Source organism: Trichomycterus rosablanca, chromosome 11 (genome assembly GCF_030014385.1).
Source record: "Trichomycterus rosablanca isolate fTriRos1 chromosome 11, fTriRos1.hap1, whole genome shotgun sequence".
NCBI classification, from domain to species: Eukaryota; Metazoa; Chordata; class Actinopteri; order Siluriformes; family Trichomycteridae; genus Trichomycterus; species Trichomycterus rosablanca.
Window position 1 is genome coordinate 27,165,040 of NC_085998.1, and position 18,651 is coordinate 27,183,690.

General features: G+C 39.5%; 1 protein-coding gene across 1 annotated transcript in view; it reads right to left on the reverse strand.

Moving 5' to 3' along the window:
• The window catches only part of hydin (HYDIN axonemal central pair apparatus protein), a 262,192-nt gene that overhangs the window by 157,013 nt on the left and 86,528 nt on the right, over window positions 1–18,651 (reverse strand). Inside the window, exon 18 of the mRNA XM_063004123.1 lies at window positions 14,701–14,853. Within this exon, the coding sequence (XP_062860193.1) occupies window positions 14,701–14,853 (153 nt within the window). The remainder of the gene's footprint in view (window positions 1–14,700; window positions 14,854–18,651) is intronic.

Below are 18,651 nucleotides of genomic sequence, written 5' to 3' on the forward strand. Positions count from 1 at the left end.
ATTCAGAACCCCGAGCTGCATAAACACCACACGTGAAGTAAATACAGCTAAACACAAATACATGTGGAGCTTTTAGAGTGGATTTGATGGTTATTTCACATGTTTAACTTAGCATATATGCAAATCCTTTCCAATCTTACTTTGAGAAACATTTTACCATTTCTAATCTCTCTTGTTGTGGAAGAGTGTACAGAGCTTATACAGCCAATAAGAGTACTGCTCCTGGTCTATCCACTGTGCAACCCTGACTGAAGGCTAGTGAAGGTTTCCCACAGAGTATTTCCTCATAAATCAGACACTTCACAAAATTACTTTTGATAGGGCTTTTGGTTTCGATCCCTGCAGCTTCGACTTGTTATTTTCTTTCTAAGCATCAGCACACAGCAGCCTTTTCTATCTTTATTTGCAGCACAATGAACTTTTTCGCTAAAAGGCAGAATAAAATCGATTCCCACAATGCACCACGTTGCTTGAGATCCCCCGCACGTTGTTTTAATCAGGATTTTTAAAGTGTTGTTTTGGGTTATTTTGATTAATGATGTATTATTTATCCTCGTAACTCCAGGCTCATGCAGCTATTTGCATTCATTATGTCCCACCTGAATGTCTTGCATTTCATTTTTTATTTAGTTGTGGTTAAATAGAAAAACAGCTAAATGGACTGTATGCAGGGGTATAGCTTCTACTCATCTAATGCCTAGTTCACACTACACGATTTGCCGGCTCGGGAGCAACTCGGCGTTCGCTCAGCGATCAAAACTCGGCTCTCAATCGCTATGTGTGAACTACTCAACAACTCGATCCGAGCGGCTCGCTGAGAGATTTCTAGCTTGTCAGATATCTGGATCTGAGTTGCCCGACTGGCAATGAGTGCTATGTCGAACAGCCAATGAGAACGCAAGATACGGGGTGAGGGGAAAGGCAGGGGAGGAGTTGTAAAAAGGTGGGACAGGGGCATAATATAGTTTATATCAGAATACATCGGCATACACACAAGTTTTACAGTATTTCTGACCTTATTGTTCCTCCAACTCACTATAGAACAATCCAAGCTGTTCTTATTTTTCCTACTTATTTTTACACACATCAGAGCACAAACTTTGATCACTCGCTACTTGTTGACTTGCATTTTTGGACCCTTCGTCACTTCTCGTCTGGTCTCAAAACGTAGTTTGGGAGACCAGAGACCAGAGAAGCTCGCCTGTGATTCCAGTTGGTGAAAGATCATGTAGTGTGTGACCCCCTATCGCCGATCAGTCATGTAGTGTAAAAGCCACACTGACTTGAAAGACTCCCGATTACAAGAGATCCAGTCATGTAGTGTGAACTGTACAGCGACCTGACGACTTGGAAAGTTGTGTAGTGTGAACTTGGCATTAGATACACACTGTTAAGTCCAAACACTCGTTGGAGCAACTTACAGAAGTGCTTTGTGTTTTACTCAGTAAACATTTTCTTACTCTAGTCAAAAAGACAGTTGTATAAGAACACAAATCAGCTGAAATCCGGTGAGAAGTGTTTGTTTGCTGGTGTCACCTGCCCACCTTCTGTACCTATGCAGGCCAGCAAGGAGGTGGAAGTGCTGATTGTGCATGACAGTGTTTCTGTGCCAAATATAAGATCCCTATGGTTTGACAGGTTTGGTTTGGAGGAAATCCAGTACCCTACACAGAGTATTGACCTCAACCTCATTGAACACCTTTGGAATGAACTGAAATGTCCATTGTGAGTCAGGACTTCTTACATGCAACCCTGCCTTGCAATCTTCTGCTTACTTGTTTAGTACCGTATCCGCTAAGCTAGAGTTCACTGGTTGCTGGTTCAAACCACACCACTGCTGGACCCTTGAGAAGGGCCCGTACCACCAATTCCTTATACTATACTGTATACTGTAAGTCGCTTTGATGAAAGTGTCTGCTATATTCCGAAAATGTAAATATATCTATACACAAACATACATACACAGATCAGCCATAACATTAAAACCACCTCCTTGTTTCTACACTAACTGTCCATTTTATCAGCTCCACTTACCATATAAAAGCACTTTGTAGTTCTACAATTACTGACTGTAGTCCATCTGTTTCCATGTTTTTTAACCTCCTTTTACTTTGTTCTTCAATGGTCAGGACCCCCACAGGGCCACCACAGAGTAGGTATTATTTGGGTGGTGGATCATTCTCAGCACTGCAGTGACACTGACATGGTGGTGGTGTGTTAGTGTGTGTTGTGCTGGTATGAGTGGATCAGACACAGCAGCGCTCCTGGAGTTTTTAAATACAGTGTCCACTCACTGTCCACTCTATTAGACTCTCCTACCTAGTTGGTCCACCTTGTAGATGTAAAGTCAGAGACGATCGCTCATCTATTGCTGCTGTTTGAGTTGGTCATCTTCAAGACTTTTATCAGTGGTCACAGGACACTGCCCACGGGGCGCTGTTGGCTGGATATATTTGGTTGGTGGACTATTCTCAGTCTAGCAGTGACAGTGAGGTGTTAAAAAAATTAATTAGTGGCTGTTTCTGATCCACTCATACCAGCACAACACACACTAACACACCACCACCATGTCAGTGTCACTGCAGTGCTGAGGATGATCCACCACCTAAATAATACCTGCTCTGTGGTGGTCCTGTGGGGATCCTGACCATTGAAGAACAGCATGAAAGGGGGCTAACAAAGCATGCAGAGAAACAGATGGACTACAGTCAATAATTGTAGAACTACAAAGTGCTTCTATATGGTAAGTGGAGCTGATAAAATGGACAGTGAGTGTAGAAACAAGGAGGTGGTTTTAATGTTATGGCTGATCAGTGTACACATCAATTGATACTCTAATGTTGCAACTTTATCACATTATTTCAGGAGATATTTTACATGGTAAACTTAATATTCAGAGGTGCAAACAATGTCGACCACAACTGTATAAACTGCTGATCTGGCCCCAACACTGCCAATCGTCTTAAAGTTGCTGTAACTAAGCCAAACTCAGAATCTATTCCCTCTCAAATTCATGCTTATTTCTGCCAACATAAAGGATAAACAGAGGGCATCCAAAAACCAGAGTCTACTCATGTGGATGTGCCAGCAAAATCTTAATGATGATTCAGTTACTGGAATAACTTTAGCTAACAGTAAATGTGAAATCATCAAGAGGAAATCAGGGGATAAAATACTCAGGGGAAACAATTTATATATATTTAGTTGAATACATGCAAAAATACAGGGCTAAAAAGTCTGCACACCCTTGTAACAATGTCAGAGTTTGTTTTTTTTGTTAAAAAATATTATTAATTACAAATATTATATTTTGATTATAATATTATACAACCCCAAATCAAAAAACTTTGGGACGTGGGCAATTTAGGGCTAGTAATGAGATGAAAAAACTAAATAATGATGTGATTTGGATTCGTGTAAGTCGCTTTGGATAAAAGCGTCTGCTAAGTACTGAAAATGTAAATGTAAATGATTCCAAACAGGTGATGTCAACAGGTGATTGTAATCATGGTTTGGTACAAAAGCAGAGTCTTTGATGAGCAAAGATGATCAGAGGATCTCCAGTTTGTCAATAAATGCGTGAGAAAATTATTGAAATGTTTAAAAAAAATTAACCTCAAAGAAAGATTGGAAAGGATTTGCATAGTTCTCCCTCTACAGTGCATAATATTATCAAACAATTCCGAAGGAATCGGGAGGAATTTCAGTGCGTAAAGCTTAAGCTGAACGCCCATGAATGTGTCAGTGCTCTTGGCAAAGGTCATTTACACTTCTGTAATGGCAGCATTAATGCAGAAAAGTACATTGAGATCTTAGAGCAACATGTGCTGCCCTCAAGACGTCATCTTTTCCAGGGAAAACCACATGCTGCACACATTACAAAGGCGTGGCTGTGGAAGAAGAGGGCACAGGTACTGGGCTGGCCTGCCTGCAGTCCTGACCTGTTCCCAATAGAGAATGTGTGGAGAATTTTGAAAGGAAAAATGCGACAACGACGACCCCGTACTGTTGCACATCTTAAGACGCGTTTTCAGGAAGAATGAGACAAAATAAAAGCTGAAACATTAAATCACTTGGTATCCTCGGTGCCAAAACGTCTTTTAAGTGTGGTAAAAAGGAATGCCAACATTACAAAGTGGTAAATGCTTTACTGTCCCAACTTTTTTTGGAATGTGTTGCAGGCCTGAAATACAGGAATGGATGTTTATTAATAAATGAAATGAAGTTGAGCAGATAAAACATGAAATATCTCAGGTTCATCCTGTCTGCAATCAAATAAAAGTCAAAGTAAATGTAAGAAACTCTGTGTTTTTTTTTATTATTATTTGCATTTTCCATTCTGTCCCAACTTTCTGATCTGTAAAGATTATAGGTCTTGAAGGCCATGTCTGCAATCAGTGTTCCAAATCACCCCAATGGTTTTCAAAAGGGTTAAGGTCAGGGCTCTGTATAGTCTCTCCACACCAAACTTGTCAAACCATGTCTTTATTGCCTTTGCTTTGTGCACATGGGAACAGTCATACTGGAGAAAAAGGAAATGCCCTTTCTCAAACGATAGCTGAACTTTTAAAAACTTTTTTTTTTATTTATTTAACTTTAGTGATTTTACACATTTGATAGGTAAGGGTGTGTTTGAAAAATCTGAAATTAATGGTTAGGAGGGATGTCCCAGTACTGTTTGGTCTGCATACCAGCACAATACTTATGTCAGGCACCATTCCTGGCGCAACATTCTTATTTTTATTTAGGCTTGGAACTGGCATTGAGGGCTAAATTAACTCATCAACCAAGTTCCCAAAATTATGTTTGTTTATTAGGATTTTAACGTCATGTTTTACACTTTGGTTACATTCATGACAGAAATGGTAGTTACTCATTACACACGGTTAAACAGTTCACAAAGTTATATCGAACACTGTCATGGACAATTTAGTGTCTCCAATTCACCTCACTTGCATGTCTTTGGACTGTGGGAGGAAACCGTAGCACCCGGAGGAAACCCACACAGACACGGGGAGACAGGGATGGTAGTTACTCATTACACAAGGTTCATCAGTTCACAAGTTTATATTGAACACAGTCATGGACAATTTAGTGTCTCCAGTTCACCTCACTTGCATGCCGTTAGACTGTGGGAGGAAACCGGAGCACCCGGAGGAAACCCACACAGACACGGGGAGAACATGCAAACTCCACACAGACAGGACCCAGGCTGCCCCACCTGGGAAACAAACCCTGGACCTTCTTGCTGTGAGGTGACAGTGCTACCCACTTAGCCACCGTGCCACCCCACAATTTACATGATAGAATTAATTTGTTAGTAATGAGTAAAATAGATAAACTGAACATTGTAATTATGAGGACTCTGTAGAGTTTAGTGGCATACTTTATACAGCCAGATACAAAATATAAACTTAAACTGCACTTACCATTCACTGGTAAAAATGAGGGCTTGAAAAGACCAGAAAACTAAGCTAAGTTTAAACAGCTTAAAACGTGAAGACCTTTTTTTATTGTCCCATTTAAATTTTGTTTCATATTAAATCAATGGTTAACCCCAAATGCCACAAATTTAAAAATTAATTATTTTAATTGTAAAATTAACAAAAATTAAAAATTAAATTAATTAACGTAAATCCTATGTGTTATACCATATAAAACTAACAAGTGTTACCCCCTCATCATTTACTCCATAGCGTTTACATAATTTTTTAAAATCTTTATTTAACTGATAAAAATAGAAAGATTTCCAATAATTTCACTGATCAACTTTATTTTATTTTGTATACAGAAACACATTTGATGCTTGCAACACACTCCAAAAAAGTTGGAATCGAGACAAAATAAAAGTAAAAAGTTGATGGAATATTGAAGGTTCAGTGTTTTGAAACATTCCATAATAAGCAGGTGCTTTGGTAACAGTTAATGAAATCATGATGGGTATTAAAGAAGGATCCACCATTATTAAAGAAGGCTAAGAGACTGTACACCACCATTGTGTCATTGTCAGTCAGCTTAATAAGACCATTTTTCACTGCAAGATTCTGTGTTAAACCATGTGTTCCATCACCTTTCCAATTAATGAGACTTTTTTTAATGGTTTGGGAACTGAGGACACTAATTGTTGTAGTTTTGCAAGAGGAATTTTTTTCAGTCTGTGGTTATCGTTGACTGATTCTCCTCGTCATGCTGCACCACAGACTTTCAATAGGAGACAGATCTGGACTGTAAGCAAGCCAGTCAAGCGCATACATTTTATGTATAGGGTTGCAGTGCATACAGAATGAGGCCTGGCATCGTCTTACTAAAATAATCATTGACTTCCAGGCAAAGCGGTCGCCTTGATGGCAGCCTCCACATCAATGGTAACTTTGCACATATGCAGTTAACCCTTGATATGGGCCCTGGTGCACCACCATACCATGACAAATGTTTAAGTCTTACATATATATATTAGGGCTGGCTCGATACCACTTTTTTATGTCTGATACGATACTGCAAATTGAGTATCTGCAGATACCATTACCAGTCCAATACCGATTTCTCCTCTCAAACAACTAAGCAGTAATAATACATGTCTCAATGCACCATGGTTAAACTAGCTATCTAAATAACAATGCTCAGACTGTGAAACAAATATTTTAAAGGAATAAATACACAACCTACAACATCACACTTATGCAAAACTGCTGTTTTTATTTTCACTTTTACACACAACACTTTTACATGACGACCACGCTACTAACAGGTTTTACTTTCGTTCGAGCTGTTGTTCTCGCTTTACGGCGTGTCGTCCAAAGTGTCTACAATTGGAAAAACGTGGATGTCAATGAAACGCGATGGTCCAATTAGAATTTTCCGTTAAAGTTCTGTCACGTTTTTAGATTATTAAAAACCAAAGCGCGCTTATTAAAAATCCTGCTGGATTTTGAAGAGGACGTCTGTGGCTAAACGGGAAACGGTGTAGTTTGTTTTATTTCATAACACTAATGGATTAATCGTTGAGGATGAGAGATATCTCCAAGCTGGTGAGTGATTTATCATTTATAAAGCAGTTTTTATTGTGTTTAAACAGTGTTTTTAGATGTGGCAGTAGTAGATGATTTAAAAAAAATGCTAAGTAGATAAGTGTGTTTTAATTTCTGAATGGCCTTATTTACATTAAGTGTTATTTACATTAAGAAACAGTAAAGATCGGATCTGATTACAAGTTTTTTTCCTTCCGATGTCCGATCCAGTGATTTTGGCAAATATCGGACCAATACCAATTCAGAGTATTGGATCGGTCCCAGCCCTAATAAATATGTAAACTGACTGCTTTAAATTGCCTTTAAATGTCTCTTGATGCATGCTCAGTAATCCAGATACACAAATCCACAAAGTTGAATCAGTTCATCTGGACACAAATTGGTTGTAGAGGTACAGTACGTTTCATCACTCATCCAAGTGACTTCTTCAGTCTGAGCTGGTGGTGAATACCCCAACTTTATATGCAGTTGATTTGCATAACGACCGAAGCCGGACCATTGGATAACAAAGGAACCAGTGATCAGGTCTATATTCAAATCACAATGACCATTAATTACAATGGCCATGTGTGCCTGTCACATATGATTGAGTTTTAGCTCCAATCACAGCGTTGTAAGATGGTACTCTCAGCACTCTCAGTCACTTGGATGAGTGACGCGCAGCGTTAAAACACATGCTAAAACAGAACACATGCTAGCCAGAGCTGGGATCTAGATAAATCATATCGAGTCTCAGCTCTGCCTGCCGGCTGGGCTGAGCAGCCAGTTCTCCTCAATCTAAGCGGGGATCGGCATTGGTGGAGAGTAAGCATTATGCAATCAGGCAATTAGACATGCAAAAATCGCTACAAAAGCAATGAAAATACTGCTTCTATTTACAACATCCTATATTTGTGAAGTGGGATTTTCTGCAGTGATGGCAACCAAAACAAAGTTATGTAGTAGACTGTATGCGCTATCATTGCAGTGAAAAAAGCTCAGGGTTCCCACTGATTTTTTGTCACTGGTGAGTAGTATTGTTGTGCACTTTTTATTTTTATTATGCTCATCATATAATTTTATTTTAAATCCTCCCGCCCCCGCCGGTCCGTGAAATTATATCTTATATGAAAAAGGTTGGAGATCACTGTGCTAGACCAGTGGTCCCCAACCACCAGGCCACTATGTGTTACCGGGCCGCACAGAAAGAATGAATAATTAGAGATTGCTAGAAAAGAAGTTTTACTGTTTCTATTTTGGGTGTTATTGTCTTATTGTCACCCCTAGGTGAGAGCAGCATCTCGTTGCAGCGAGAAAAAAGCAAATTTTACACCATTTGTAAGCAATATTATTAAATCTTCCTGCACCCACCGGTCCATGAAATTATATCCTATATGAAACCGGTCTGTGGTGCAAAAAAGGTTGGGGACCGCTATGCAAGACTACAGTCTCTACCCCAGATTACAGGACAAACCAAATCCTGGTCAAAATAATAAATTGAAATGCAGAGGTGGAAAGTAACTAATTACATTTACTCGCGTTACTGTAATTGAGTAGTTTTTTTGTGTACTTGTACTTTTTAAAGTAGATTTTACAACCAGTAATTTTACTTTTACTTAAGTATGTTTTGTATTAAGAATTGTAATTCGCTACATTTTAAATAACATCCGTTACTGAGTAAAAAAAAGTCTGGGAAACTGCTGCAGTGAATTCTGCGATGGAAAATAAACTGTTCAAAAAAATGACTCGTTCTTTTTTCAGGCAGAGAGAGGCGCTACTGGGTAACTATAAGACACCCCTGATATTAATATCAATGATGAACAATCATGCAAATTTTGCTACCTTGCCTTAAATGTAGGCCTAATTCAAACAACACTTAAATGAGAAAAAAAGATTGTTGTCAAAAGTATACACATTGACAACAAATATATTTTAATAACAAAAATAGTTTAAAATAATTGCAATAAATCATCTGTTGTATAACTTGTAGCCAAACTGGGCTTACATTTCAAGCATAAAAAACATTAGAAACACAAAAACAATTTAGTAAAATTTACAAAAATTTGCATTTAGGGCAAGTTTGCATAAAAAAAACCCCAAGTTCTTTGACTTTTGAAGGTCCGCTTGGTAATACGTGATAAAGAAAAAACTACAGGGAAGAGACATATTGTGGTTGCATTGCATTTAATTTCAGAAAAAATCCTCTCTTGTGCAGAGATGTGCCTGTGTTTGTTTCTGCTAAGCGGAATGGGTGGATTACCACCGATAAGAACTGCGCACAAATAGAAATAAATATATAACGGCTCCCAGAGGCGCGACTCGGTTCCTTTCGTTCATTTTAAAGGGCCGTTCAATAGAATCGGATCGTTCGCGAACGACCCATCACTAGTGGTTATACAGTTTGAAAAAGTTTTATGGAATGGTCTGTACTAAAATGACACATTACACATCCCTAAATGTTTTAAATGTTGTATCAACATGTTTTTTTCTATTATATTTTAATTAAAAACAACTATTGTGAGATTTATATCCACTTGTCCTGTTTGCATTACACAGAAGAGACACCCCCTGCTGTTAAAAAAGTAACTAAGTAATGTTTACTCTGTGTACATTTTAAATGAGTTACTTTTTACTTGAGTAGATTTTTAGACTAGTAACTTTACTCGTACTTAAGTAAAAATTCATTAAAGTAATAGTACTTTTACTTGAGTACAATATTTCAGTACTCTTTCCACCTCTGATTAAATGTCATTCAGTGGTGTTTCAGAACCCAAAGTTTGTTTGAAAGTATGAACTTATTTACAGTCTGAAGTTTGAATTAATTCGTTTCTGAATGAAAAGGCCGGGAGCATCGACAACCCCATCTAAAGTCCAAACAGCGGCACAGATTGCAATTGGAAAAGAGGACCAGTGCTAGGAAGCTGTTCTTTACAAAAAAATTTAAAGGAAATCATTTTAGCTATGCCAGAATACAAAGAAGTCATCAGGATGCCCCTCTCGTCTTTCATTTGAAGAAGATTGAGCGAAAAGTGATGAAAAGAAAGAAAGAATCAATAGGGGAGCAGATCAAGAATGACAAGCCTTCTTAAAAAAACAAACAAAAGTACAGAAAGGCTGATATGTCAATACTCAGATTAGACTGGGATTAGCAAAGGTTAACATTGATTTAGAAACTTTTCCCAAAAGGACCTTTTTAAACTACACCTAATCCACATTAAATAAAGAAATATTATTGCACAAATGCACAAACGGTTTACTTTAACATTATTGATAATACTCACAAAAACAAGTAAAAGTGCAGTATGGACAGTATGGAAAATGCAAATAAAATAAAAACACAGTGTTCTTTACATTTACTTTGATTTTATTTGATTGCAGACAGTTTGAACCCACTTCATTTCATTTTTTAATAAACATCCATTCCTGCATTTCAGGCCTAAAAACATTCCAAAAAAGTTGGGACAGGGGCAAATTAGGGCTAGTAATGAGGTGAAAAAACTACATAATGATGTGATTCCAAACAGGTGATGTCAACAGGTGATTATAATCATGTTGATGAGCAAAGATGGTCAGAGGATCTCCAGTTTGTCAACAAATGTGTGAGAAAATGATTGAAATGTTTAAAAACAATCTACCTCAAAGAAAGATTGAAAGGGATTTGCATATTTCTCCCTCTACAGTGCATAATATTATTAAACCATTCAAGGAATCGGGAGGAATTTCAGTGCGTAAAGGCCAAGGGAGCAAGCTTAAGCTGAATCCACGTGATCTTTGATCCTTCAGGCGGCACTGCATCAAGAACCACCACTCAACAATAGCTGATATAACCACATGGGTGAGGGATTACTTTGGCAAACCTTTGTCATGCACTACAATACAGAGTTACATGCACAAATGCCACTTAAAACTTTACTGTGCAAAAAAGAAGCCTTATGTTAACTATGTCCAGAAGCAGCGTCGACTTCTCTGGGCTCGGAGGTATCTAGGATGGACCATCACACAGTGGAAATGCGTATTGAAGTCAGATGAATCAGCATTCCAAAAAATTGACGCGGTGTGCTCCGGACCAAAGACGAAAAGGACCATCCAGACTGTTATCAGCAACAAGTCCAAAAGCCAGGGTCTGTCATGGTATGGGGGCTGTGTCAGTGCCCTCGGGAAAGGTAATTTACACTTCTGTGATGGCAGCATTAATGCAGAAAAGTACATTGAGATCTTAGAGCAGGCATGGCTGCGGAAGAAGAGGGTACGGGTACTGGACTGGCCTTCCTGCAGTCCTGACCTGTCCTCTATAGAGAATGTGTGGAGAATTTTGATACGAAAAAAGGCGACAACAACGACCCCGTACTGTTGCACATCTTAAGACGTGTTTGCAGATACAATGAGACAAAATAAAAGCTGAAACACTAAATCACTTGGTATCCTCGGTGCCAAAACGTCTTTTAAGTGTGGTGAAAAGGAATGGCAACATTACAAAGTGGTAAATGCTTTACTGTCCCACCTTTTTCTGAAAGAAAGTCAGAAAAAAACAGCTAATATAAGCTAATGTGACAAGTATTTAGTGTGACCTCTCATTACACTTGAGCAATAACAGGCACCTGGCTCTCCTAAACCTAAATGGAATGGAACACTAAATTAATGTAATTGCTAATACCTGTTTTTGTCATGTGATTTCATGTCAAAATGACATGTGAAAAAGGGTGTGAAAAAAGATCTATAACACCAGGTTTGTGCAAGACATGCTCGAGTTTAATTCATTGGAAGCTTGCTAATATGTACACAGTTGAGTTACATTATTATGACCACCAGCTAATATCCAGAGTAACCCCTGTGTGCAGCACGGACAGCAGTTAGATGTGCTAGGAGTGACTCATTAAGGTCCTGGTAGGTTGTCACAGGTATCTGGAGCCATGCTGACTGCTGTGCATCCCACAGCTGCTGGAGGGTGTGTGGGGAAGGATCCATAGAGCAAACACAACCATCAAGGTGGTCCCACAGATGCTCAATTGAGTTTAAGTCTGTGGAATTAGGGGGCCAGGGTAGTACTTGGAAGTCTTGGTCATGCTCTTTCAACCAATGTTGGACATTTCTAGCCATGTGATATGTTACATTTTCTTGCTGGAAGATCCCATCAGCCCCACGGAAGACAATTTTACTCATTGTACTTTTACCCATGACAGCAACAAGGGATATACACCGATTAGCCATAACATTAAAACCACCTCCTTGTTTCTACATTTACTGTCCATTTTATCAGCTCTACTTAACATGTTAACCCCCTTTCATGCTGTTCTTCAATGGTCAGGACCCCCACAGGACCACTACAGAGAAGGTATTATTTGGGTGGTGGATCATTCTCAGAACTGCAGTGACACTGACATGGTGGTGTTGTGATAGTGTGTGTTGTGCTGGTATGAGTGGATAAGACACAGTTTTTAAATACCATGTCCACTCACTGTCCACTCTATTAGACACTCCTACCTAGTTGGTCCACCTTGTAGATGTAAAGTCAGAGACGATCGCTCATTTATTGTTGCTGTTTGAGTTGGTCATCCTCTGGACCTTCATCAGTGGTCACAGGGTGCTGCCCACAGGGAGCTGTTGGCTAGATATTTTTTTGGTTGGTGAAAGGTCCCGGGCGGCCCCACCTGGGGATCGAACCCAGGACCTTCTTGCTGTGAGGCGACAGTGCTACCCGCCCTAATTAGCAACACATTAACCCCCCGAAATACCCAGCAACACCCTAGCAATTGCCTGGATTAAGTGTTTAGCCAACCAAAATGTACTTAGCAACCCCATATCAAACACTATTCATCTACCAATACTATAACAACATAATACCTTAGCAACCACCTGGTAACACCACTTGGGATACCATACCAATCATTAACACCAAAGCAATTGCCTGCCTATGCCATAGCAAGCACGCACTTACACGATCTATTCCAATAAGGATTATATATTTATATAAAGTAGGGCTGTCACACGATTAACATTTTTAGTCATGATATATATGATTACATAGTTATAGACGATTAATCGCGATTAATTTGGTTCTTAAATCGCAATTACTTGCCTATAACTATGTAAAAATAACTAAACAAGATTTGAACAGTTATGCACGTTTATTACAAGAAAATGTTTATCAATAAAAAATCTAATAAAATTATGATAAAATTATTACATTTAAATTATCTTTAGAAAGCCAGTCAATGTCTATATAGAGTTAACACTCATCTTTTAGCCAATTATTTAAACTGACTTTAAATAATTGAATTATTTAAAAGTCTGTTCATATTATCTGGCAAAGGTGAGGATCTTTTTCTTGTCGACTATGAACCTTGCCACTGAAAACAAGTGCTCACAGGGTACTAATATGAACCATTTCCAAATGCAACTTGTATAATAACGTCATGTAGACCCGTCATGTTAGCTATGTTGAAGTGATCCATTTAACTTTAAGTGTTTCTAATGTTCTCACGACGTGTACAGTCCATGGACTTTCCATCCAAATTCATCTCAAATAAAGTTGCCTGAGTTCAATTTGCCTGTAGCGTGTATCCATGAGCGCAGCTGCCTAATGAGACAAAGGCGTGATTTGACCAAAGATGATATCGAAGCGTCAAAAGATCAGATAAATGTAGTTTTGTCCAGTGATGATTTCTTATGTGTTTTCAAACTAAAATTATCATTCGAAACACGCTACATTTCGCAATATTTTGCAGCAGCAGCTTGAGTATTTTGTAACTTACAACCCGTGTTATCGCTATACAGTATAAACACAATATTGTTATGCGAAAACAGCGCAAATTACCACAGTGACGCATGTTTAAAGTGGCATAAACAAAGCCACAAAAAATTCGTTTGATTAAACATTTTATTCTCGATTTATTTTTTTTATCGTGATAAAAAATTTTAACGCCTTAATTGCGTTAATTAACGCAATTAACGACAGCCCTAAAGTAAAGACATTGGATGGTCAGAGGAAGAACGTGGTGAAATAATAAAAATGTGCACATAAAGCAAAGAAAGCAACAAACATAAGCAAGACTTTCAGGAGTACTCTGTACCACTGATTGTAAGAAAGGAATGCTAATGGGTTTTTGTTTATGCGTTACTTCCCTTTTTCTCCCGACTTTTTAGCGTATCCAGTTACCCAATTACATTATGCTTTCTCTCTACTGATGCTGATCCCGTCATGATTGAGGAGAGCGAGACTGACACACGCCCCCTCCGACACGTGTGCAGTAGCCGACTGCATCTTTTCACCTGCACAAGACGAGTTCATATGCGGATCAGCTTTGTGTACGGAACGCCACACCCTGTTTAACGCATTATCCATCGTCTCTCTGCAGGCGCCATTAATCAGCCAGCAGAGGTCGTAATTGCCTCAGTTATGAGGAGTCCCTATCCGACTCCCACCCTGAATGAGCATAAGCCACTAGGTGCCCAGCCCAAACGGATTGCAGAGCTACGATTTGAACCAACAAGTTTGAAATGTCAGCTCTGATGTGCTTGCGTTTGTTAAATGCTAATGTTAACCACTCTCTTTAATCCATATAATACCCCAGTGGGAAAATGAGCTAGTTTGTGTCTTGTGGAATCATCACAAAAGCTTATCCAGGTATATAGAAGAAGTCTGCCTGTCTGTCATAACTTTACTCTGGTTCTGATTAAATAAGACTGCACTCACCATTTGTGCCATGAAAAGAGCCGGAATTGGGGACTTGTTGGACAGCTGCAGTGTCCTTGAGATGTCAGTGAGTACAGGGATGGTGCCAAAGTGCAGCTCACTGGCAGAGAGGGTGACAACAGGTCCCTGGCCGATACAGGACAGGAGCAACTCCTATGGGAGATACAGAAGGGCGGGACAAATAAGGGGTCACTGTTAGAATAACAAACCTTCAGTTAGCATAAATTCATCATTATTTCAAAGCTGAGGAGCTCTGATGCTGATTGTGGAACTGATTACAGTTCTAATGTACACCGATTAGCCATAACATTAAAACCACCTTGTTTCTACACACATTGTCCATTTTATCAGCTCCACTTACCATATAGAAGAACTTTGTAGTTCTACAATTACTGACTGTAGTCCATCTGTTTCTCTGCATGCTTTGTTAGCCCCCTTTCATGCTGTTCTTCAGGACTTTCCCAGGACCACTACAGAGCAGGTATTATTTGGGTGGTGGATCATTCTCAGCACTGCAGTGACACTGACATGGTGGTGGTGTGTTAGTGTGTGTTGTGCTGGTATAGGTGGATCAGACACAGCAATGCTGATGGAGTTTTTAAACACATCACTGTCACTGCTGGACTGAGAATAGTCCACCAACCAAAAATATCCAGCCAACAGCACCCTGTGGGCAGCGTCCTTTGACCACTGATGAAGGTCTAGAAGATGACCAACTCAAACAGCAGCAATGGATGAACGACCGTCTCTGACTTTACATCTACAAGGTGAACCAACTAGGTAGGAGTGTCTAATAGAGTGGACAGTGAGTGGACACTGTATTTAAAAACTCCAGCAGCGCTGCTGTGTTTGATCCACTCATACCAGCACAACCCACCACCCAAATAATACCTGCTCTGTGGTGGTCCTGTGGGGGTCCTGACCATTGAAGAACAGGGTGAAAGCAGGCTAAAAAGTATGTAGAGAAACAGATGGACTACAGTCAGTAATTGTAGAACTACAAAGTGCTCCTATATGGTAAGTGGAGCTGATAAAATGGACAGTGAGTGTAGAAACAAGGAGGTGGTTTTAATGTTATGGATGATCAGTGTATGTATTTTATATAAAAACTACATTTAAATATGTATTAACTTATATATTGCAAAATAACTGCATTGCTATTTTATTTGTATTGTCCATACTGTCCCAAATTTTTCTGATTTGGGGTTGTAAAATGATTACATAGATATCACTCTATTTATTCACTTGTTTTCCAAATAAAATGTCCAAAAAGCTCATGGTCAGGTGTCTAAATACTTCTGGCTATATAGTGTATGCTATGAGATTCCATTGGCTTACACAGTCTCAATGCCCATATCAGTTGCCTAACAACTAGAAGTGGAGGGGGTTAAGCCCTACTTTCTTTGTAAGGAAATTACTTTTTTCAGACTCCCTGAAAGCAATTTTTGCACTGAGCCAGACAATTTTCCCCTGAATTAGATGTTCTATATTCTGAGTCACTGTATAAAAATATACAAAGCTGACGAGGCACAGTCGTTCTCTGTCACCGGTATTAGCCCCAACATTGCAGTTGGCATCTCCGTTTAATTTACAACAGATCTAGCTCATTATGCATACAGTGCCTGAACCGCAGACTAATTGCACTTTGCTAGAGGCACAACGTTGAAAATAACATCATAAATTAAGTGAAGACACTGATTTGAGAGAAAGTGAACAATATGGAGCGCACTGATATGGCTAATGAGTCATTAGATGCATGTAATGGTTTCATTCTGATTGAAATGTTATTATATAACAATTTAACCTATAAAGTGTACAATAAGAGATAAGACTTTATAAGACAAGATAAGACTTTATTAATCCCCTTAGGAAAATTAAACTTGTTACAGCAGTACAAGAGAAGAATTTTAGATACCTTAAAATGCTGCCTACTTAGGTGCCTAATTTTGACACTATAAACTGACTGAATAACAATGGAGCATCAGATGCTGCCTTAGCGGTGAAAGCAATCCCAGCATTCAGTGTGGCACAACTTTTTTCACAAAAAATTAAAGTCCTATTCAAATGTAAATAAATTCTCAATGATTGTTTTATTTAATGGTGTACAAGTGTAATTTATTTGCAAATTTGGGCTTGTCAGTGACAGTTTTCGGTACATGGAGGGAGGGGTTCGCTGGCATTCTAGTGGGTTGTGTCGCCTCATCCCATTGAGGCGACGTTAGCTTAGTAAGCGTGTTAGCTTAGTAAGCGTTATAAGTCGCTGACTTATTAGAATCATCTCTACTTAGGCAGCTGCCTATGTAGGCAGTAAGACAGCAAGGTAACTCACTAGGTTTTCGAACAGACCCATAGTGTGTAGTTATTTATTGAAGACCCCACCCACATAGTCCGGTCATCCCGCCCTAGCAGACACGGTGGCCAATTAGTGTGTGCTGCAGACGCTGCCAATTATACCCGCTAGATGGTGCCCAGTCGACCGGCGACAACGCCAAGTTTCGAACCAAGGAGTTCAGAATCTCGGTGCTGGTGTGCTGGCGAAATATCCTGCTGTGCCACCTGGCCACCCTTTTTTATTATTAATATATGTTTTTATTTATATTTTATTTTTGTGGTTTATTGTATGATCAGGGTTGCCAGCCTAGACTTAAGCAAAAACTACAACCAGATGCTCTGATAACTAGAGATAATTTTTTTTCACCACTGTGGACGAATGTTGACCCAATCTTGGATGCAGAATTGCTTTGATCTAGTCACTTCAGAAGGTATGAACTGTCTGTTTGAGGTTCTGACACAACATCACAGTTAGTCTTAGGACTTAGGACTTTGACTAGCGCCCTCCAAATAATTTCTTGAGTCATATTGAAGTGGAATTATTCTTGTTCAATGGGTGCTCATAATAGCAGTCTATTACACTAGCTGTTGGCCAGCTGGCATCTACACAGACAATTGACTATGACTGGGTGAAACTGGACATGTCGAACTCTGGTTCTGTCTAAAAACCTAGTGAGCTCTCTACATAGACAGAATTTTACATCATCTACACGCTCCTGAGAAGAAGGCTGTCTAAATGTTTAGATACCTTAAAATGCTGCATACTAAGTGCCCTATTTTGAAACTATAAACTGACTGAATAACAAGGGAGCATTCGATGCTGCCTTAGCGGTGAAGGCAATCCCAGCATTCAGTGCGGCACAGCTTTTCTATAAAAAATTACAAATATGATGGAAAAATGGTGTACAAGTGTAATTTATTTGCAAATTCCGGCTTGTCGGTAACCATTTTTGCTACATGGAGGAAGATGTTAGCTGGCATTCTAGTCTTCTCTACTTAGGCAGCTGCCTAGGTAGGCAGTAGGCAGCAAGGCTTCAGACAGACCCTCTGACCAGGATAAAGTGGCTGATGAAAATTACATTCACTCACTCACTGTCTTAACCACTTATTCAATTAGGGTCGGGGGGGCAGTCCATCGCAGGGCAGACACACATACACACACACATACACACACCCATTCACCTATAGGGCAAGTCAGTGTCTCCAATTAACCTGACTGCATGTTTCTGGACTGTGGGAGGAAACCGGAGCTCCCGGAGGAAACCCACGCAGACACGAGGTGAACATGCAAACTCCGCACAGAAAGGACCCGGACCGCTTTGCCTGGGGATCAAACCCAGGACCTTCTTGCTGTGGGGCGACAGTGCTACCCACCGAGCCACAGTGCCGCCAGTTTTTGACCATTTTCTGGTAATTACACAATTAAAGAGCAGAGCATGCCATCACTCTAGCCACTGTTTGCCGGTTGGTATGATGTTCTAGTTGTCGAATGCTGTTAGCTTTACACCAGATCTAATAGAACATGTGTATCCAGAAAGTTTAACTGTTAACTTATCAGTCCACGTCTAGAATCAAGGTTTTGTTAGACACGCCTTAGGGTTTGCAGTAGAACACTCGCAT